General features: G+C 34.1%; 1 protein-coding gene across 4 annotated transcripts in view; it reads right to left on the reverse strand.

Moving 5' to 3' along the window:
- Nucleotides 1-23,907, reverse strand: part of MYSM1 (Myb like, SWIRM and MPN domains 1) — a 41,811-nt gene that overhangs the window by 12,517 nt on the left and 5,387 nt on the right. For all 4 annotated transcript variants that reach the window (XR_005020177.1, XM_036854153.1, XM_036854165.1 and 1 more), the window contains exons 3-16: nt 22,974-23,044; nt 20,945-21,022; nt 20,828-20,851; nt 19,636-19,714; nt 16,766-16,864; nt 13,460-14,232; nt 9,534-9,664; nt 8,312-8,415; nt 6,998-7,075; nt 5,442-5,530; nt 2,469-2,523; nt 2,073-2,123; nt 1,273-1,347; nt 461-649 (exon numbers count right to left, since the gene is read on the reverse strand). Coding sequence is in view for 3 of the 4 variants with exons in the window: in XM_036854153.1 (XP_036710048.1) it covers nt 461-649; nt 1,273-1,347; nt 2,073-2,123; nt 2,469-2,523; nt 5,442-5,530; nt 6,998-7,075; nt 8,312-8,415; nt 9,534-9,664; nt 13,460-14,232; nt 16,766-16,864; nt 19,636-19,714; nt 20,828-20,851; nt 20,945-21,022; nt 22,974-23,044 (1,896 nt within the window). In the remaining variant the exon portion in view is untranslated. The remainder of the gene's footprint in view (nt 1-460; nt 650-1,272; nt 1,348-2,072; nt 2,124-2,468; nt 2,524-5,441; nt 5,531-6,997; nt 7,076-8,311; nt 8,416-9,533; nt 9,665-13,459; nt 14,233-16,765; nt 16,865-19,635; nt 19,715-20,827; nt 20,852-20,944; nt 21,023-22,973; nt 23,045-23,907) is intronic.

Below are 23,907 nucleotides of genomic sequence, written 5' to 3' on the forward strand. Positions count from 1 at the left end.
ACCTGGCCTGCAAAATCTATATTTGCCATGAATACATTTACAAATTATATTCACTAGCCCCTCAGCTGTAATCTTTATCTATATGGTAATAATTTACAAACAGCTGTCTACAGCAGAAACATCCAGATATCAAACATAAAATTGCAGAATAAAACAAAACTCTGTTTTTTCCAGAGGTGCAAAATATATTATATTTCCAATTATTTCAATTGTACCCAGCCCCTATCTTAGTTATCCCCATCATTTTTAAAGGCTCTGGGGGGAATTATCACTGTTACTTTGATGGCTTGTCTATATTACACAGAATAGCTAATTTTCTAAATGTGTAAATAAACATGTATTACTCTTATAATCACTTTGCTAGAAATGTTAAAAGTGTATTTATTTAACAGAAAACAATGAGAGGGGAGAAACTGTGCAATTATTTACCGACTACATACAAAAAGACCTATAAACACACCTGGTATTTGGCTTGAGTGTCAATATCTCGTAAGGAAGGATTAGGATCAAAGGCAGGATGAGAATGATACCATCCAATAACACTATAGCCCCTGACAGCCAAGGTTTCCGAGGCTTGTGTTTGTGAGACGGGATCCATCTCACACTGTAGTCCTGTACTCAGACTGTTACATGGTTCTGCTGCACAGACCTATAAGGGATTAATCCTTAGATGATTATACTGAAATCCTGTTAATTCTATTGTTTCAGTCCTTTCATACACAGATACAGGAACTTTTTAAAGCCAAGCCTTTTATCTGCCTATATAATAGGCAGCCTTTAACTTGCAAACGAATTACTCTCCAAAAGTGTGATTGTATTCGAGGAACTCAAAATCCATTTTCCTACTCAAGACAAGTTACGGGTTAGTTTTCCAGGTTGGCCTGTATAGTATCTGTATAAACACAGTCTTTCAATGACCCCTATTACTTATGCTAATAATTTCTAGCAAAATGATGTATACCAAGCTTCAATTATAAGGTTAGCGCATGTTTCCTGGTCTCTGGCCTCTTAGGAGTTGAAGCTTTTTACTGGCAAAGGCAAGGAAGAACTAAGGCCTGGTAACGTTCCCTCTTTCTCGGTGGTAAAAGGAAACAGGTGCTCAATATATGGAATGTTCAGTCACCTCTGGGAATATGTAACTGTCCACATTTGCATATTCTCATTTATATCATAGATAAGGTTTATATGTTAATTGTACACATTGAAATCTATAAAAATATTTGGTATGGCAGCAGGACTAAATAATTTTAAAAATTTTAAGAGAAAACTTACCTCAACTATCTTATCAACTTCTGAGTATCTTCCTCCTAACAGACCAATCACTTCTGCCATAGAAACATGAGCATGCTAAAAGAAATACAAGATAGACTTAGCCCAAACATACAAACCAAACCCACCTGACCAAAAAATCAGAATAAATCTCACTTATCATAGGAGAGTCATTTGCAAGTACAGTAATTATGCTTCTCTAAAATGAAATAGCATAGTAGAGGAACCAGATGCTAGGCTCAGCACACAGACACTTAAGATTTTAGACCTGTCTGTACTGCTTGCTGGCTGAGAGGCTTTGAACCAAACATTAGAACACTCCAAGATGCCATTTTTTTCATTTACAAAATGAAGATACCATTTGCTCCCCCTACTGAGGAAAGGTATCATAAGGATGCAAAGTAAAAATCACTCTGGGTCCTCCTACAGAAAACACCATAAACACACACAACCGCTGGAGATCTCTGTAGTTTAGTGCAGAACAAGGAGTCTCCAAACTATAAGAGTTGTGCTTTGTTGCAGTTATCTAGAAGGCAGCAGACAAGGATACTAGGAAATTAAAATAGGGTTAATGATGATAAACAGTCTGCAAAAACTCACATTAATTTATTTTCTCTAAAATATGGAAACATGCAATTGTTTGGCTTTTCTCCAAAAGAAAAGACTTATTTTTTAGATTCCTTGTAAAGGAGGATAGTTAAGATCCAAAATACACGTCTTCCATACTCTCTCTTACGCCTGCAATAAAAATACACAAGAATAGAAATCAGAATAACTAAGTAAACACAATATAATATCCTTACCAAATCCATTATTAAAAGTGCTTCTGAAGCCACTTTCACCTGAAATGGCTCCTGAAATATAAAAAAAAAAAAAATGGGGGAGCATAAAAATAGAGATTTTGTTCCTCCTATCGGAATGCCCACCCTTTTCTCCTTTATCTATCACACCAAGTTCTCACCACCAACCAAGGCTCAGCACAAATCAGACTTTTAAAGAAATATATGTATAATTCAAAGCCCTAGCATGGAGAAATTCTTTTCTCATTTTCCATCTGTATCACTCATCTGACCTTCAGTGTACCCTGCCTTATCCAACCTTTCTTATACACATGCCTTGCACACACAGAAAAAGAAGAAATATTTCATGTCTGAGAGGAGGGTATTATTTACGGTCATTCAGTGATGAATAAGTAGTACCTGCTTTTCTTCACTGAAAAAATTACAAGGTATCAGTTGGAAGGGATCGAATGAGCTGGAAAAGGAAAAAGAAGAAAAAATCATTCCTAATATAATTTCAGTAACATAACCAGGAAAATAACATTCATTTACAAATTTGAAAATGTGTACCAATAATCTAAACCTAAACTCTGAGTGAAAAAAATATTAAACTAGGAGAACTTCTTGTGATATAACCCTTTTGAAAGAAGCACTGTTCTTTCAGACTTGATTAAAAATTTGGGAAACAACATGACCTTTGGGAAAAAGTAATTTTGTTGTCTTAATTTCTTTTAACACCCAAAGAGGAGAACATTATAAATGGCCAGACATGTGTCCTACACTGAAAGTAGGTTTCAAAAGTTCAATGAAAACCTAACCCTGACATTAAGATAGGAAACAAAGCTCAAGAAAGATGGAAGTTTCTCAGAAACACTTCTGTCAGTACAATGTGTTCAGCAGAGTAGGGACTCAGTAAGTATTTGTTGAATGAATAAATGACAAACAGTTCTGTTAAAGATATGAATGGATATCGAAAGTTCTATGATAAACTCATCTTTTAAAATGAAAAAGTATAAACGATGGAAAGAGGGATGCCTAAGCAAGGCTAGATACAAAAGCATGTGTAAATCTGAGAGAAATATTAGAAAGGCTTTGTTTGACCAATAAAGAATTGAGGTTTGAGAAAAATATTTAAAGCGTTTTTAGGCTACAGGCAGAGAAAACAAACAGCGAATATGTTCAAGTTAACAACTGGAAAAGAGCAGAACTATTTAGTTCCTATTCTACCACACACATAGTGCTAGGAGATCAGATACTTTGTTTTGCTGAATACTGTATCGCAAGTACCTAGAACAGTGCTTGACACACAGTAGGCATTCAAAAAGTGTTTGCTGAATGAGGAAGATCTTCAAGTTAGAAAGTGCTTTGTCAATGCAAATAAAAAGAAATGAAAGGTCAAGATAGATGAGAAAATAGAAAGAAAGCATATGCATCCCAGAACACTTTGAAGAACCATCATGTGAAACCACCATCAACCCTTTTTGAGGAACCATAGAGAATGAAAAAATTATTGGAGGACTAGGAATAGGCAATTATTGGGCCTGTTTTCAAAACACAAAAAAAGAAGCAGAGGAATTAAATGTTGAGTATCAGGAAAATTCTAGAAAAGATTAAACAGCTGATTTGTGAGCCTTTAGCAAGTGAAGAGGTGACTACTAAGAACAATAATGGGTTCATGAAAACATAAGTCATGACAGGTATACCTAAATTTCATTTTTGATAGGAATGATCTGCTAGAAACTAGCAGACTCATAAAGACTCAAATATAGTTACTAAATGTAAGCAAGACATCTGCTATGATTATTCTTCTGCATAAGATGAAGAAATAAGAGTTAATTGTGGTAGTATATAGCTCATTGAACAATGATGTCTGAGGTTTACATTTATCTCAGTTAAATATTTTAATCAGTGATCAATGGTAGAAAAGGCAAGCTTATTGAAATGTTGATTCAAAGCTACGAAGAAAAGTGGATCTGGATTCAAAAAGGTCCTCACAAACTGGAAGAATGACTTGAAATTACAGTAAGTATGTCTCACATTTAGATTCTGAAAATCAAATGTGCGGACACTAGATGAGGAGTCCTAGCTTATGGACAACTGTATTTTCTTACATGGTTAATCTCATTTAATTTATTCTCACAACTCTAAGTTTTGATTTTAATTTTAGAGAGGTGATATATAATGTAATGGTTAGGAGTATGGATTCTTAAGCCTTAATGCCTGGGTTAAATCACAACACCGCCATTAACAAGCATGGGCAAGTCACACAACCTCTTTGTGCCTCTCAGTTTCCTCATCTATAAAATGGGAATGATTATATTAACTACTTCATAGGGTTGTCATGAGGATTAAATGAGATAATATATATGAAGTGCTTAAAACATACCCAACAGTGTTAGCTATTATAGACATTATTTTATAAATGAGGACCCAAGGCTTATAAAGGCTTTGTGTAACTTACCCAGGGACATACAACTGCTTGAGTATTAGGGCTCTTTCCATTGAAAATAACCAAGTGGCATTCCTGGATGTCTTGTTTTAAAGGGACACTGACAAAACTATAGTCTCTTTCATGGGTCATCTGCAGGAAGTGAGGGTCTACAAAGTCAAGGCATTTAACTTATTTGGTGACCCTTAATGTTACAAGTTAAATATTTTAAATTATTAAAGAAAAAAACCTAACATTCAGCATCAATCAAAGAGAGAACTAGTCATTTCATGAGGTTACCTGTTCATAATGTCTAAGGAGTTAAATGACCACCTGTCACAAACAAGGTCCCCTTACAACATATGTTGGATCCTATATTCACTGAACATGAACAAATTAACACTTTTGCTCAAGGTCTCCCAAATTAATAATCAGTGAAATAAAAAATTTCAGCAGTATTTTTTTTTAATTTATTTATTTTATTATTTTATTTTATTTATTTATTGTTTCTGGCTGCTTTGGGTCTTCGTCACTGTGCGCGGGCTTTTCTCTGGTTGCGGCAAGCGGGGGATACTCTTCATCGCGGTGTGCAGGCTTCTCATTGTGGTGGCTTCTCTTTTTGCGGAGCATGGGCTCTAGGTGCGCGGGCTTCAGTAGTTGTGGCACGCAGGCTCAGTAGTTGTGGCTCGTGGGTCCTAGAGTACAGGCTCAGTAGTTGTGGCACACAGGTTTAGTTGCTCCACGGCATGCGGGATCTTCCCGGACCAGGGATCGAACCCGTGTCCCCTGCACTGGCAGGTGGATTCTCAACCACTGCACCACCAGGGAAGCCCCTTCAGCAGTATTTTTAAACTTAACGTGGACAATGTAATGTTGCAATATCAGATATCCCTTCCATACATTTTCTAATCACTTGTGATACGTTTAAAAAAAAAAAATCACACTTATATGATGTCACACTATACCTTTTTGTTGGCCTTGGCACTTTTGAAGATTTACCAGGTTTGCATTTTTCCTCTTCTCTTCTTCTTGCCAACTCCTCAGCAGAGAGATGCTAAAAAAAAAAAAAAATACCATTTGATCAAAGAGTCCATCAACCACTGAGAGGGAAAGTTAATAAAGAGACACCACAGCATAAAGCTAAAGAGCACAGATTCGGCAGACAGAATGCCTGTCTCTACTACTTACTAGCTGCGTGACCCTGGCCAAGTTACTGAAGCTTTCTGTGTTTCAGTTTTCCTCATCTTTAAAATGAGAACAATAATAGTAATAATAACAATGTCATGATGTTATCATGAAGATTAAATGAGTTAATGTTTCCAAAATATTGACAATAATGTCTGACACAGTAAGTCCTTTATAAATATAAAATAAAATAATTCTCTTTCATTTCATTTCTATTACCAATCTTATATTCCAGCCCTTATGAACTATGTACCTTTTCCAGAATATATCTGGTATTTTCCTATGTCTGTACCTTTGCTTATGCCTCTGCTTCAGCTTGGAGTTCCCTCATCCACATTTCCAAACTTTGAGATTCTCCTGCTCATCCTTCAAGTCACAGATGAAAAATCCCATCTTCTGTGAAACCTTCCCTGATCACACCCTTAGGGAGGACCTTATATTTCTTGGAACCAATCTCATAGAACTTACCATAGGTTTTATCTTTCCTACTAGAAATGTAAGTTCCTGGTAGGAAGGAACCATGTGTTACTAATTGTTGTGCCTAGAATAATGCTCAGATGTGAGGCTGGGGGGCAGGGAATGGGGAAGAGAAAGAAGAGAACTAACATTTATTGAGTACCTGGTACATGCAAAGGCTTACTGAGTACCGAGTATTAGGACCGTCATACATTTTATTTCACTTAATTCTTACAACAATCTTTGAGGGAGATGTTATCACCCACACTTCATAAATAAAGCCCTGAGATTTGGTACAGTTACGCAAGGTAACAAAGCCAGTAAGTACACATTCCCATATTATTTCCATTTGACTGCACTGGTTGTTCACAAACAAATTATATATGCACAGAACACATTCGTGTGTGTGCACGCGTGCGTGCACATACACACATATACTCACTAACTATGTTTCTTTTTAGGACCATAATTTTTGTTAGTAGAAATAATACTTTAATATTTGTAATTCAATTTATGTCTAATGCATGGAACAATATTTTGATTGGTATATCAGAACATCATTCAGTGACTTTACTGAAATGAATAGGGCACAACTCCCTGGCACCTTGGCAGATATTCTGGAGCTAGAGACCAGAATATAGAGACAGATAATCAAAGTTCTGAAAATTAGTCAAACTCCTAGTTAACTGTACCATCAGTGCCTTCTTTGTTGTTTACTGATGACTTCTAGACAAACAAATTAACGTGGGAAAGAGACATATATATATATATATATACACCCACACATAAAACAAGTGTAATATATGTGACATTAAGATATACAAATGTATACTGACAAAACAACTTTCACTTTTGAGTCATTTGAAGGGATCAAAGTTACCTCAAACGTTTGTCCTTCTAAGTCTTTTGCATCACACCAATTTCCCCAGGGGTCTCGGACCCTACGTCTCCTTGTGCGCTGTGATGAAATTAAAAATAAAGCAAAAGGTCACAAGATTAGCTTGGAGAAATCACAGCACATTAACACACAAAACCAAAATGATAATTTTCTAAAATTCAATTTCTCCATTAAAATACCATAATCCCTGATCAGCAATGCCTGACTGTATTTTATTAATTTACATTGAATAGTTAGCACTCTGCTCAGAAATAAATCAGTGATGATTTTCTAAATTTTATTTCAATTTCTCTTTAATTTTCGTTTCCTTTCACCATTTGGGAGTTACAACTCTAGGACAAGAATATTTTTTAGGACCAAAAAGAATCACCATGAAAATGACTTTGTGGTAGAAAACTTGCAAGAACACACAGCCAGAGGTATAATATTGAAAACTAGAAGCAAAATAATTATATCTCAGGCTTAGGAAAAGATTGCCTAGTTAATACAAATAGTAAAAAATTATAAAGTTGGTTGACTGGATTAGTAATATCCAGTTTTGCAAACATCAGTACTGAAGCCTTTAAAATGGACCGGCTGCCAGAAGCCAGTGTATGACTAGCACCACCTCCAGCAACTGTATATGAAAACACCCTTTCTTAAAAAAATAAACTAGGTAGAAATGGTTTACAGCCTAAACACTCTGAGAAAAATACCTACTCTATTATCTATACTTTTTCCATTTATCTTACCTATTACCAATTTAACCTATTTTATTAGTAAAGTCAACAAGACCACAATATGACTCTGCCTTTTAGGAGACTTGTTGGATCACTTATTTTCAAAATAAGATGCATGCATTTTAAAATACTGTAAAACTCACTAACCTCAAGAATTAAAAACTAAAGGCTAAAATATTTTGAAAGGCACTTCTACAAAGCTAAATCTTATGGTAAGAATTTTCAGCAAACAAAAAACAAATGAAAGAAAAAAGAGCTAAACTGTATAGTTTTAAAAGATACATTAGATACAGAAATCAAAACAAAGCAGTCTAAGACCACTTTAGCGAAACATCATGCTCTGTGTGAAGTTTGTGAGTGAATTTTTAAATTTTGGGGGTTTGTTTTTTGCCTCATAAATCAACATGAAACTGAATGGAAACCAAAAAAGTGAATGGCTTGGGTGAAATAAAAGCGAAAACATGTTCTTCTACTAGATGGCCATTTGTTAAACAGGGGAGGAGAAGTAGGCATATCTTTCTTAACAGGGTAAGGAGCAATCAGGAAAGATCATTTAGTGAGAGAAGGGACTGCTTACCATAGACTGCAGACGCTGGGCAAGTTGGTACGCTTCTACTGTGTCTTTTCTGTCTCTGATTCGTACTTTATCAACTGGCTGTGGCCTGTTATATACAGCCTGTTCTAATGGAATCCAGGAAAAACAAAACAATCTATTATTTTATGGAACTTATTTGTTAAATAGGAAGGCACATCTATACTATTAATTATAAGCCAATATCTAAGTTTTTAAAAAACTATGAGCTTATTTCCACAATACACATTTGATGTGCTACTTGGTAGTTCTCACATAAAAGTATGCTGTTATTCTAAGGAAATCTCAATAAAATGAAACATTTAGGAAATGGGTCATTTGTTTAATTTCTGATTAAATGAGTGCTAAGCCCACTTTGTTACCTTTGCAAGTCTAATACAGTAAACATGATTTCATTTTTCTTTTAGTGGCTAAGGAAGGTATGACACCTTAGTTTTCCTGTAAAGCCAGTCCTAATACCGTGCTTTGGGCAAACAAGGATGCTGAAATGTAGGACAGATCCCAGGGCAAACTATAAATTCTCTCTCTACATGAAATGAAATAATCTCTCACAGGACGTTTTCTGGTTGTCTTTTCATAGACACAGAATACAGAATATACTCCTCTCAAACTATGGGTTACAAGATTCTAATTAACTTATCACTTTGCAACTATAACTATTATCTTTCTTCAAAATTTGTCATGTTAATTCAATAAAAGGACAGAATACATTTAAAAATGTGCTTAAATTTGAGAAAAACTAGAGTGAAAGAAACTTTCTACCACGAAAAATATTTTGGCACTTTTATTACATTTAAGTGTAGAGGTTCATAAATTATTTTCTTTATTTAAACACTGCTAGACAGTATTTCTAGCATTAACACAGTATTTCCAAATCAAATGGGCTTTGATTGGACTTTTCATAAAATTACTTTTACTTGACAAAGAACTGCATCCTTAAATCATTTCTACCAGTTAGACTGAATATTCTTCCTTTAAAATCATACCACCAATTTTCAATGTAGGTTAAAAGGAAATATAGTTTATCAACAGAAATCTGTTTCAAAACAAAATCTCAATAATACATTTATTCTATAATGTTATAGCATCTTTCTGTATTCTATATCTATAATAAGTCTAACTTGAATTCTAACTATCAAAGAAATTAATGGGTGCTATAAGGATAAAAAATGTCGAGTAAAAGATGTTGTTGGGTTTTTATTTTTACCACATCCAAAATTGATTGCTCCTATCAACTCGAGGTATGTATGAATCCGTCCAATACAATTAACATCCCCACAGTTCTTCAGGCCAGGACGTACTGAGGTCTTATTTAAGTATTTCGGTTTGCATATCTCCCTAAGAGATGGAAGTACAATTATTTTGGATAAAAACATAAAAGAAGATTTCTGGGGGAAACTTTTAATCTTTGAAATATTTTAAAAATGTACCCCCTCTCAATATGTAATGTGTACAGACAACGTTAATACATAATACCCAAGTGTACTTTCTTTTCTGAAATAAAATATCTTTCAACGATACAGTAACTTACAAGTATAGTGTGAGTTTTACAAGTATCATTTCTTCCCCAATATTAAATTCAATAGATTTCAGTTATCCCAGGACTCTGAAGTTAGAGCGTTATATATCTACAGATCCAAATGCAAGCCTGAATCTTTGAATGAAAAGGGCATATTCATAATATATTGAAAATATTTAGTATTAGACACTCCAATTTTTAATAAATTGCTTAGGTTCATTTACTTTTACTTTGCTGGACAACATCTTTTAATTACAAGCTACCTTATAAATGCTTAAAAGTTTTATATTAGTTTTTAATCATTATGCTAGTAAATATTAAGTGCTCTCAGTGGAAAACAGAAACGGATACTACAGGGCATTCTAAAGGAATAAAGAAACGCACAAAGACTATGAAAGAAATAAGAGGTTTCCATAACAAAACACGTATTTACTAAATATACTTAATGTACCATGTTAGATGGTACAACATAAAGTTTAAGTAACAGAGGACTTAATAACAGTAACAAACAATTACTGAGTGCTTATAACAGATGCTGTACTAAGGGTTATATACAACTCTACAAAGCAGATTTTATCATTCTTATTTTAGAGGAAAGGAAACAAGTAGGTGAGAGGGATTAAAGCACTGACTTAAGGAAGTGACAAGATTCAAACACAGACTTTATAAACCAAGTATTCAGATATATCATATAACATAGGTATTTCTTAATCAATCTTTATTCTACAAATATTTATTTTGTGTCCTATACACCAGGCACTGTTCTAGGCACTAAGGATACAGAGATGAATCTGAAGTTCCTGAACTTACAGACCTTACATTCTAATAGTCAATAAATTAATGAATAATATATACTATGTTGTCAGGTGGCAGTATGTGCTAGGAAGACACAGTAAGAAGGATAAGAGGATAGAATAGGACAAACAGCTACATACTATTTTAGATAGGGTGTTTAGGGAAGGCCTAAGCAAAAACCAAATTGAAAATCATAAATTCTATAGAAGTTCAGGGAGGGTAAAAAGTAATCTGTGATGTGGGAGGGTATCAGAAGTTCCATTACAAAGGTGAGATTTCAGTGTATCTTGAAAGAAAAGTAAACAAACTGTGCAAATGAAGGCAAGAAAGCTGGAATGGGCATGGTATACCCAGCCATCCAAAAACTGTACGAATCTATGAACTGTACTGGCCTAATTAAAGATTATCCAAATTGAAAGGCTTTAAACAAAGAGCTTAGTACTAGTACCGCACTGAACAAATAGTAAGGCCTCTACAAATATCTGTTTATGATATAATGATGATTCACTCTTTCAATCTGCCTCTGTATTCCAAGCATTGTTCTAAGCACTAGGGACGTAACAATGAACAATGAACATGGAGCCTACATTATCATGGGGGGTTGGGGAGAGAGGAGACAACACACAAATAAAAATATAATATTTTCAGTGGTAATAAGTTCTATAAGATACATAAAATGCAGGGTTAGAGAATGACAGGGAGGAGATATGTGAGTTACTGTAGACACAGGGTGGTCAGAGAAGGCCTCTAATTTCCCTTGAGCAGAACGGAAAGAGAAGAGGAAGCAAGATTCACCAAGATCTGGCGGGGGGAAAACATGCAAGGCAGCATGAAAAGTCAGTCAAGGCCCAGAGCTGAAAGTGTGAAAATAATGGGTCAAGACTGCAGTCTCTGGAACCACCTTCGCCTAATGGGACCTGGAACAAGTTCCTTTCCCTCTCTGAACCTCATTTTGCTCATCTGTAAAATGAGGACAAGGCTGTCAAGAGGACTAGAGATGACTTAAATACAACGCATTGCATTTGGTAAGTATTCAATAATGATACTGACTACTATTTTAATAAAATATTCCCCTAAACAGGGAGTTAACTGCATGTGCTTTTATGGAAAGGATCTTTAAGCAACAAACAAATTTAGCAGGACTTTTTTTATCTTTAAAACTTTAACTCTTCTATTTTTTTAATACTGCCTCCAGTCTCTAAACACTCTCTTCTATTTCTGAAGAGAATAGGTTTGAGTTCCTGTTCAAAACATTCCTTTTTGCTTTCACACTCTGACTAAATCATCATACTGAAACAGTAATATTTAACTGGTTTCATGAACTAAGGCAAATGACATTAGGAAACTACTGCCATATAAGTTATGCTATCCATATAAATTATTCTGCCTCATAAATCCAAAATTCAAAGTAACAAATGAAATGTGATTACAGTAACATTAAGTAGTCACTGATAATTTATAGACACTTCTGAGTTAGCCATTATTTTGAAGCACTTTTATTTTGGCCATTCATGCTCTTATTTCCAAAAACAAAATTAGATACCAACAGAGATTTAATTTAATTTGTCTTTTTTAATAGTGTGAATTAGGCAATGTGGAATAATGGAAAGAGTGATTTACAGAGTTGAGACTTGCACTGAAGTCCTTCTTTTGTCAGCAGCTGGTCTGTATAATTCAAGGCGGCTCCCTAAACCTCTCCTGACCTCAAGATCATTCTATCAAATAGAGAAAATACCACCTATTTTACAAGATTGTTGTGAGGATGACAGAGAAAAGACAGAGAATCTGAAAAGACAGATGACAGAGAAAAGCTTTCTGTAAACTATAAAACACTATGCAAATGTCAGGAGTGGTTCCTTACAGGTATTGTTTACTTTGATACCACCCTTACCTAGAATTTTCCTAACCTCAACCATTTGTGAGATAACCAAGAGTCAAGAACAAGAAAAAAATCTTTCTTTTAGAATAAGGCTATCTTTAGATGTCAAAATACTTAATACTGTGTGGGTAAAATGAAAGTTACTAATTTAGTAAGTCTGGTTATTTTCCTTTGGTAATCTTCCTAGGTTACAGCAGAAGCCCTCTGTAAAGATGGCTCTACACAATTCTGTAGCTCCTAAAGCAATAAAAATTATGCATGTTTGATGATGTCTTAATTAAACTATTATGAAAAATGCAAATCACTTTCAGAGCACTTAAGCTAATAAGGTGGGAAGTTTTTGGTTTGTTCCCCATCCCTGAGTAAATAATTCAAATAAAAGGCACTGAAAATTTAGAGGGTAAACTTAATATATCAAAAAATTCCTGTATCCTGATGAAGGAATTATTAACACATTATGTCACAAGTTCAAAGCTGAAAGCATTTAAGGCAGCTATTTAGAATGGTTTCTGAAATCTAGCCACATTTAATGATACTATCCTGTCACCAAAGTTTTCTCTCTTTGTACTTCAAAGTACATCATAAACTAAGAAAGACATTCTCCCCCTTTTCCCATGCAGTTAGTGTTTTCTATATCTTCCTAACATTGTCCTAAGAAACCGCTTCTTAAGGCAATCATCTATCCCTTTTTCTTCTAGGACCACAGACTCTTAAAGAACAGACAGATGGGTTAAGATAGCTATAGATGACAATATTTACCAAAACTTTCAAAAGATTTCATTATGAGAAATTTTAAGTTTTACCTATTGAAATATATAATATGTTAAAGCTCTCTGGAACACTAGGAATATAAAATACTAAATTCTGCATAGGCCTAAGTAAATACTCTATAGAGTATCATAAGTTTTAAACCAGCACCAAAAATACAATTTTTCCTTACCACTGGTCCAAAATATAATTCCTAATTTTCAAATAGCGTTCTGGTGTTTTAGCTTGGCGTCCCTCAAAAAACTCAGGAATTGCTTGTTTTTCTTCCTCTTGAATGATATTTCTATCAATTTCTATTTCTTGTTCTGGTGGCTTAAGCTCTTCTTCCTCATGGCTCTCCTCCTCCATTTGGCAGGAAGAATGAAAAAGCAATTCATTATCACTCAAGTCTTTCTGAACTTCACAAGGCTCTGGAGAAGGTAACTGCCTGGCATCATCTATTATTCCATTTCCATCATGCTTATTACAGTTTTTCATCAGTTTATTACATTTCTGATCATATAATTCAACTGATTTTTGGTCACTGGTGTTGTGATTTTCAGTCCAAAATGTATTTCCTGAGCTTGAAAGTGTTTCCATCTCATCTTGCTTTATATTCTGAAGATACTCCTTGGAAGATTTAGAAATGGGATCTTCCTGGCTGTCAGAAGCAATGAATTCTCCTTTACTGGTTTCATGACTTTTATTTTTAGAGATATCTAATAAGAGATCACTGCTAAGATTCTTTTGGGGAGCTTGAGAAGTCAACTCATCTGCCTCATCTGTGATGTCTACTTCTTCATCATCAGATAACTTTTCAATTTTTACAGCATTCCAGTTGGGATCAGCACGACCCCTTAAACCTGATGGTGTCCATGCCTTTGTGCCTTCATCTTCATTTTTCATCTGAAAACCACTGCTGTTTTTCTGATTTGGTGTTTCCTTCTCTGGACCATCTGATTTTACCTTATTAAAAATCAAGATAAAGCCTCCATATTAGCATTTTAAAATGTAATCATTGGCACAAAAAAATAGGATAGATACAAAATTATTAAACTGAGTATATGTCAATGGTATATTATACCTTTATTGTGCTTTTCTTTGAAGGGTTTACAACTGCATTTTAAATGTAAAAGATCATCATTTCAAATTTCCATAAATATATTTGACTCATTCATGGTCTGGTGATTTTTATTAATGAAATAATCATGACCTACTATTCAATACTTAATTTTCAATATTAAGTTTAAAACAGGAATCTGGCTCAGATCAACCATACAGAATGAAGCAAACAACCGTCATACAAGGTATTCTCTAAGATATTTGTAAAGGCTTATTTCTCAGAATGTCTGATACCTCAGCTGATCATTTTTTATAATGCTAAAAAAAATCCTTTAGTTAAAGGAGTCTATCTCACATATCTTCACTTAGTAAATTAAAATCATCTTTTATTTAAATACAAAGACAATAGAAACAAACTGGTTTTTGCAGGTTCATTTAATGTAGCTCCAATTTAAGGCATGAAATTATCTATCATATCTGCTATTATAAACATAAATATCTTGTAATGCAATAAGGAAAAGAAAATAAATGTCAACGAGTATATATGATTTGAAATAAAACCTTTGTTACATATAGTTTTTGAAAAATCTTGTACGACTGATAGACCCAAGGGATGACAGCTTCCAAAGAGAGATTATTTATAGATCTTTTATCACAATAGACTCCCAGGATCTCATATTTGAGGTTAACTGGCTTACTATGTAGAGGAGAAGGAGAAGGTAGCAGGAGGGAAAAGGAGATTTGGACATTTAGCCTGAAATAGCCATTAACAACCTTGCTATTTATTTGAAGTCTCCAGTTTTTAGCTTAAGAATTTAGATAAAATTTTGCATTGTATTTCATTATATATTAATGTTTCTTTTAATATTAAAATGTACCCTTTCACCTCAAGCCTTTGAGTAAAACTGACACTACAAGATGCCCCGCACATTCTACTCTGAGGAGCATGGGAGTAAGAATAACTAAATTAGGCTTATTCTGTTCCATAATACCTTAACCTTAGCAGGCTGTCTTGAAAATGCTTTCGCTGATTAAACGAGGTAGTAGATGATTGATTTACAATGAATCCATTCCATTACTTACTTCCTATGCCCAAATGACACTAAGTTAGATAAATCTTGTATACAGGGTAAAACCCATTACAGCTGACCCTTGAACAACAAGGGGGTCAGGGGTGCCAACTGTCCACACAGTTGAAAATCTGCATATAACTTATAGTTGGCCCTCCGTATATGCAGTTCCTCACCATCTGCAGTTCTTCCACAGCTGCAATTCCGCACCAGCAGATTGTGCAGTGCTATAGTATTTACTATTGAAAAAAATCCACATAGAAGTGGACCTGCTCAGTTCAAACCCTATTTACATTAAAAGAAAATGTAAATAGGGTCAACCCTATTTACATTAAAAGAAAATACCAAATTTCACTTAAGGGCCAACCCTATTTACATTAAAACATCAAATTTCAGTTAAGATACTTTAAAATTCTGTATAATTATGTTTTGAGAACTCAAGCAGAACATATTAGAAAAATTCTAAGTATCAAAACTATATGGTTGAATATAGCACAAATTACTTGAAAGACTAAAGAACTAGACCATAACTGTACATTTCTGAACACTGCAATTTATTAAAGTTTTCAGACAATTCTTCATAGTAATTGTACAAGTTTCACTGCTATTAAAAAGATTTTAGAATCATGTTAGCATTTTGGGCCCTTAAGCTCTAATCATTCTTAAAAGTTTAATGCAAGGGCTTCCCTGTGGCGCAGTGGTTGAGAATCTGCCTGCCAATGCAGGGGACACGGGTTCGAGCCCTGGTCTGGGAAGATCCCACGTGCCACGGAGCAACTAGGCTCGTGAGCCACAACTACTGAGCCTGTGCGTCTGGAGCCTGTGCTCCGCAACAAGAGAGGCTGCGACAGTGAGAGGCACGTGCACCGCGATGAAGAGTGGCCCCCGCTCGCCGCAACTAGGGAAAGCCCTTGCACAGAAATGAAGACCCAACACAGCCAAAATAAATAAATAAATTAATTAAGTAAAAAAAAAAAACAAAAAAAAACTTAAAAAAAAAAAGTTTAATGCAAATAGTTAAAAAGAAATTTAAATTTCCAGGAAACAATGACCTCTAAGGTTTTCTCTTTGGAATATTATTTGCTTTATAGGATGTTTTTGAGCAATTAATATTTTGTCCTATTTAACTGCATGAAATTAAGTGGAGTAAAATAATAATACCTATTTAATAGCAATGCTCAATACATTGAATATATGCTTTGAGATTTTTGAAGACAAACATTTATAGGGTACTTTATGGGTATAAAATACTTTCACTATAAAAACTTTGAACATTAAGACTTTAATGCCTGAATTAAAGAAGTATTTCTGCTTATTAATTTTGTTTATTTTAAATATTATCACTAGGGTGTTTATATTCTGCTTACCTTATTTTTAAAGTACTGTCTGGCATAACTCTTCACTTGTAAAACAGTGCGACTTCCAATTAGCTTTGCAATTTTGGTCCACCTTCGGCCAAATTTAGCCTATGTTATCAAAATGGAAAAGAAATAGCTTTTGATTAGCTTAATATTCCAAACTACTGTCATACTAAAAAAAAAACCTATCTTTATTTATTTTCTAAAGCACACAATGAAGCCTCACATACAATATATAGTTAAGACTCCTAAAATCAAAGCCCACATTCTTCTTTTCAAATCTTGACTTCTGAAAACAGACCAAGATGATTTAGAAATTTGTTTTCTTTTTATAGCTACCTAAATGAAGACCCATCACTTCTATGTATTCCTAACAGTATGTATTAGTAGTGTACATTATGATGTTCCAAATTTAAGATAACTTAAAAAAAAGTGCCTGAAATGGAGGCAGGTTATATTTTCCAAATATAGAATCAACTGAATATGTTCTGACACTAATTTCAAAATATTTTTTTTTACCCAGATTCCATCTGTTACAATACCTATTACATATTCCATAGCAGATACTTTTACACTATACAGATATCACAGTAAACTGACTTACAAGAGTGAATCACAAATGAAGCAACCTGCAACCAACATCTCCCTACATCCCTCCACTGTCAAAGGCTGTATACCTACTTACACTGAAGCTGTGCAAGGAAAAGCTGAGAACCTGAGGGAGCTCTGGTGTGTTCTGCAGCACAGACAGGAACACATTATAATTTTAAAGCGAGACAGGATTTTTAGGTATCAAGCCTATCATTTGATACATAAATCTCCTTTACATTATCTCCAACGCAAGATATTCTCTACTTCCCAAAGTAGCTCAACAATCCTTTTTTAGAATTCTTAAAACTATTTAAAGAAAAAAAAAAAACCCACAACAATTCAGAGAAGCTGATTCCAGGGTCAGATTTACAGGTCAGACAGTCATGACTTATGGCAATAAATCGTCTTCAAAGTTCTGACCTAAATGATAAACCTTAATTTATACACTTATTTCTGGTATTCATTAGAAAATCTGACATATGGACAATTTCTTAAAACTGAAAGTACTTCTGAGAAAATGATTACTAAGTATAAATTAATTAAGATTTTTCTTAACTAATACCTAACTGAGATCAACTTACTGAAGATTTAGTTATCTGTATTGCGTGATGAAGGCAAATAGGTTACTTGGTAGCATGGATCACTTTTGGAAACAGGAAGGATCTGGATAAAGTCTGACTAGTTAGGATTGCAGGGGCTTGGACACTATGAAAATTGGAGAGGGGACACTAACAAGAGGAGCAAAGAAAACAGTTACCAATTTAAAAACAGAGCAAAGGGACAAGACAGAGAAGGAAAAATCTTTCATCATTCAGTACCACATAATTTCCTTCTCTCAAGCCTGACAGAATTCAGTCTATAAACAAATGATACTCATAGGTTAAAAAGCTGGGAATACAACCAATGGTTCCATGTATTTTTGTGGTAAAATATTCTAGGTTTAAAATATCTATGTATATAGATAGATAGGTAGATAAAGATATAGATATCTACATATGTACCTAAATAAATAGACACTTGCTTTTACAGGGACAAAGTATCTCTGGAAGGATATACAAGAACAGATGACAATGGTTACCTGAGGCAAAGAGAACTAAAGGTTGAGACAGGAGTCAGAGGGAGACTTAACACCCTACAACTTCACGTACTATTTGAATTTTGAACCATGCAGATATAGCCTTTATAACTACCACCAAAGTCAACAATAACCTAAAAATTCACAACCCGTGTGTGTGTGTGGGGGGGTGTGTGTGTGTGTGTGTGTGTTCTGATCTTTGGTAATGAACAAAACAGCAAAGTTGTCAGCAATCTTAAATAAACGACTGGTTAATTAGATTATATAAATGATAATCATGCAACAGACTAAAATACCAATATAAAAAACATCAACAGTACAGGAGAAAAATCTCAGGAGATAAAACCCTCAAAATAGTTTATGTATTTATATAAAACATCACAGAACATAGATGTCATGGTGATGTTAACTATAAAAATATAAACACATTTTATTTCCTGTCATCTGCAGAAATATTAACAATGATGTTTCAATTTGCATTCATGAATCCTACATAATATTACATAAATATTCTATATATGTAATATATAAATATATATAATTTCAAAATTAATTAGTACAATACTGGTAACATGTAAGAAAAAGATATAATCTACTATTGACAGTTAAAAAAATTCCTGCATGTTTTGTTAAGCTTCATTATATTATGGAGTTTTCTCATAATTAGAAACTTGTGCACATATTTTTTTCCATTATGCAACTTATGGACATTTAAATAGATCTCAGTGAAACATTCATGCAAAAGGAATGTTTCTGGTCTTTAATTACATCCACTAAAATATTTAGACTATGTGCACAATGCCAAATATCTGAATTAAAAAAAAACTCAGCTGATCACCCAGACGGTTCCAAATATACATGTTTTTTCCCTAGAGAAAAGATCAGGTAACCAAATAATTTTGCCTTTTAATCCAGGTAGTTGGTGTCATGTATGCAGATACAGTACAATTTCTTGGATTTTATTAATACAAAAAAGGGGTGAAAATCAATATTGATCCAAATCTATTTTAATATTTTAGTAACTTAGGTATGAGTTAAAAGGAATTCTCTTATGCTACACTACAAACATCACTCTAACTACAGAAACACTATAGATATGATCACTGTAATTAAAAAGAAATTTCCAGTCTCTATAAATTAATTTAACCTTATAATTCTATCAATATTTGCTTCTAGAATTATTTTACTATAAATTAAAAATTGCTCTATTTACCAGCCCTTGTTCAAACAGCTCTTTTTCTTCTATCGTCCACTTTACTGAGTAACTGGCTGGTTTTGTAGGAGAGTGTACCCTGAGGGGAAAAAGAGGAATTGCAAAAAAAATTTCTGAAATGGAACAGTCCATATTTATGCAGCTAAAGGTTATACATAGCCATGGGCTAAATTTAATACTCTGAGTCTAAGAATTAAAGAGAGAAGAAGAAGGCTGCAGTCTCCACCTGGGGGAACAGATTTGCCCTGTCTCGTATACTTCTCTAGCTCAGGATGATAGGAGCCCCCAAAAACATAACCCTTGGGTCTGAGTGAAGATAATACTAAAAGACATCAAAGGAAGTCAATGTGACAACAAATAGGCTTCCTCAGACTGGACACAAAGCAGCAGATGTTAATATATTTCCAAATCCATAGTTTAAGTTGGCTTGCTAATTGGCATGTCAGAGTTTAAATTGGCTCCAGAAATATCATCTCTCTTATTCTTCTATGTAAATCTATGTAACTATCAAGCCAGAAAACAGGTAAAAATACTATGACATTACATTTATTGATTTTGAAATGCAGGACATTAAGAAATTAAAAATAAAATAGTGATGAAACTCACTAATTTAATTCAAGCAAACCATTAATCTTTTCATTGACTTCATTTGGTTTCTGTTTGTTCAGCAAAATGCAAAAGCCAAAGTCTGCTCAGGGCTCAAACTGTTGGTAATTGGAAATCTACCCTCTAAGGGATTATAAACATGAAAGTTTAGAAATACTAAATAACATCAAACTTTCAATTGTAGGGAAAGGATGTTTATAAAACAGTTAATACTTAATTTCTCTAGATAATTTTTGAAAGCCACAAATTCAAATTAAATTTTTGTTTGAAACGACTGAAAACTAAATGACAGGGCAACAGAAATCAAGTCAATTCCTAACATATTAAAGGGCAGCTTTATAAAAATGTTCCCCACAAATCCCTAGAAAACCACCTTTTTGTAGGGCCTGAAAAAAATTCCGACAAATAAATAACATAATAAAATTATCTTGTGACATTCCAACATCTGTACAAGAAATTTTGACTTTATATTTTTGTATAACCCAAGGTCAAGAGGGCTTTTCTACAGGCCAGCTGTAACTTTTTAATTTTTCCATAATTTTTAACTAATCAAAAAGATATTAAAATATAAAACATAAGTACATACATGATTTTTGCTGGTTTCTGCAGACTGCACCACATGAAAAAAGAAAATAAGGAAGCTTGTGAAGAAGTTTTTAAAAATACAATCCAGACTTTTAAAAGTATTATAAATTGATTTTACCTCTTCATGTATTTTTTATCATCTTCCTTTTGATCAAGCCAGAATTTTCCTGGAAGTGACTTTTTGGATAAATAATACCTGTGTAATTATTAAGGAACTTTTAAAAAAATAATAAAGTCCTATAATTTTTATGCAACTTAAAGTAGGCACTCACATACTTGTGAAAGTCACACTTGAATTCTAGCTAAACCAGGTCTGCAAAAATTATGACAAAAATGTTTATACCTCACAGGGTTGTTATATGGATTAAATATTACATGTGAAGTCACACATAACACAGTACCTGCACAAAACGTGTGCTACATAAATGTTAGTTTCTTTTATCTTATTTAGTGGCTAAGAGAAGATATATCCTCAATGTTTTATTTAAATCTTTTTTTCTAAAACACATGGAGAATGTAACAGATGAATCTGATTGGTTGTCCAGGGTAATTTAGGAGTATTTGCTTTCATATTTCTGAAAGTAACAGAGAAGAGTTTAGGGTTGCTCTATCTTAATAAAAATAACAAACGCTTGGGTCAAATTTACCAGAGTCTCTCTCGCAGACTTTTTAAACTTACCCTATACTGCAATACTTTAGATTAGTCTGAGATATTCTTCACTTAACAAATATTGTATTTTGTGTACATGTATTGTGTACATGAGGCACTATGCTAGGTACTAGGTGCTGAGGACAAAGAGAGAAAACATTACCCCTGTCCTACAAGAGCTCACATAGCTTTTACTCTCATTATTTTGTTTCCAAATCTGGAAGTGAACCAGTGACTACTTAAATATTCATTAATCTAGAATGGCACTGTTCAACATATTAGCCAATAGCCACATGCGTAGCTACTGAGTACTTGAAATGTGGTTAGTACAAACTGAGATGTACTGTAAGTACAAAATACACACCGGGTTTCAAAGAGTATAAAACAAAGAATGCAAAACATCTCAATAATGTTTATATAGTGATTAAATGTTGAAACAATATTTTAAATACACTGGGTTAAATAAAATGTTATTACAATTATGTGGCTACTAGAAACTGTAAATGATATGTGACTTGCACTGTTTTTCTACTGAAAAGCAATGATCTAGGCTATAACTGTAATGTTTGGGGAGAGTTAGAGAGTAAGAAAGCCTAAAAAGGGTTAACCTATGATAATTAAAGGTACAAAGACACCCTGAAAACAACGTAGCAATAACTGGGAATAAAAAGAACAGATATTCTGGCTTAAAGAGGAGATAAAAATCCATGAAACACAGGTGAGTTGAAAATAAACCACTCACTATTTATTAGAGTAGTATCAATAATCTTTATAAACCAGAAATCTTTTTGTTCAATCCTTTCATTTTATATATAAAAAAATGGAGTCCCAAAAAAGTTAAGTTGCAAACATCACAAATAGATGAAAAAAATAAGGACAAGAAGCCAGTGGCTGAACTGTGAATAAGGACCTACAATTTCTGGTGGAAAAAAATCTTCATTCTAGTTTTATGCTTTTTACTTGGATTGCTCCCATTAACACCTGTAAATTGGCAGAGCAGGAAGTGAGAACTTTTACGTATTTTAATTCTATGTCCTTGGACAAATTAACATCTCATATAACTGAAAATGGAGGTTTAGACTGAATGATTTGGACTTCAACTAAAGATTCTAGCTGATTTAAAACACTCTACAGGGAATTCCCTGGTGGTCCAGTGGTTAGGGCTCCATGCTTCCGCTGCAGGGGGCACAGGTTTGATCCCTGGTCGGGGAACTAAGATCCCACATGCCGCGTGGCGTGGCCAAGAAAAATTAAAAAATGAAACACTCTATAATTTCTACTCAATATTAAGATAGTATAAAGAGTTGGTTGACAACAGAAACTCAAAAATATTGAGTCAGATCTCAGACTTAGTGGTAAAACAGAATAGGTAGGTAACACATTATATACTAGCAGTTATATACTATCTAGTAACTAACAGTGGTCTCTTCTGTAAGTTTTGCATTTATGGATTTTTAACCCTGAAATCTTTACTTTCCTCATAATCGTTAAAGGATACTCTTCTTCCAACAACATTTTCTCAATGACAGCTCTGTTCTCTTCACTGATGGTGCTATCCAGAGTCCAAGGCTATTAAAAAAAGGAAGAATAAATTTCTTTATTTACTGCTTTTTGAAATTATCTTGTTTTGTTAAATAAAAATACACAATACAATGATCACAAATAATAAAGCTACCATTTACTGAGCACACAGACCTATCTTTGATTCCCACAATAACGCTATGAGACAGGCATTACTTCTTCACAGGTGCATCCACAGAGGCACTCACTGACATTTCAAGCAGGAGAGAAGAGATAAAGTAATAATGGCTATCCTGTATGAGGAACTATTAGGTATTAGGCATTTTGCTAGATACTTCACCTACTTCCAAAACTCACAATTCTTTTTTTCCCTTAAGCCACACTCTCTGCTTAAATAATCATACTCCTTTTTAACTCTCAAAACTTAAAAATTTTCAGCCCAGGTCTCTTCTCTCTATTTAGACTGTTATAACTAACTGCCCACTCAAAATTTCCACTTGGATCTCTAATAGGCTTCTTTTTTTAAAAATAAATTTATTTATTTAATTTTTAAATTTTTGGCTGTGTTAGGTCTTCATTGCGGTGTGTGGGCTTCTCACTGCAGTGGCTTCTCTTGTTGCAGAACACAGGCTCTAGGCGCGTGGGCTTCAGTAATTGTGGCACGTGGGCTCAGCAGTTGTGGCTCGTGGGCTCTAGAGCGCAGGCTCAGTAGTTGTGGTGCATGGGCTTAGCTGCTCCCCAGCATGTGGGATCTTCCTGGACCAGGGCTCGAACCCGTGTCCCCTGCATTGGCAGGCGGATTCTTAACCACTGTTGCACCAGGGAAGCCCCTCTAATAGGCTTCTTAAACTTAACATATTCAAAATAAAACTCACCATAACATACATTCACCTGCTTCTCCCCCTGCCTTC

Source organism: Balaenoptera musculus, chromosome 1 (assembly GCF_009873245.2).
Source record: "Balaenoptera musculus isolate JJ_BM4_2016_0621 chromosome 1, mBalMus1.pri.v3, whole genome shotgun sequence".
NCBI lineage: Eukaryota > Metazoa > Chordata > Mammalia > Artiodactyla > Balaenopteridae > Balaenoptera > Balaenoptera musculus.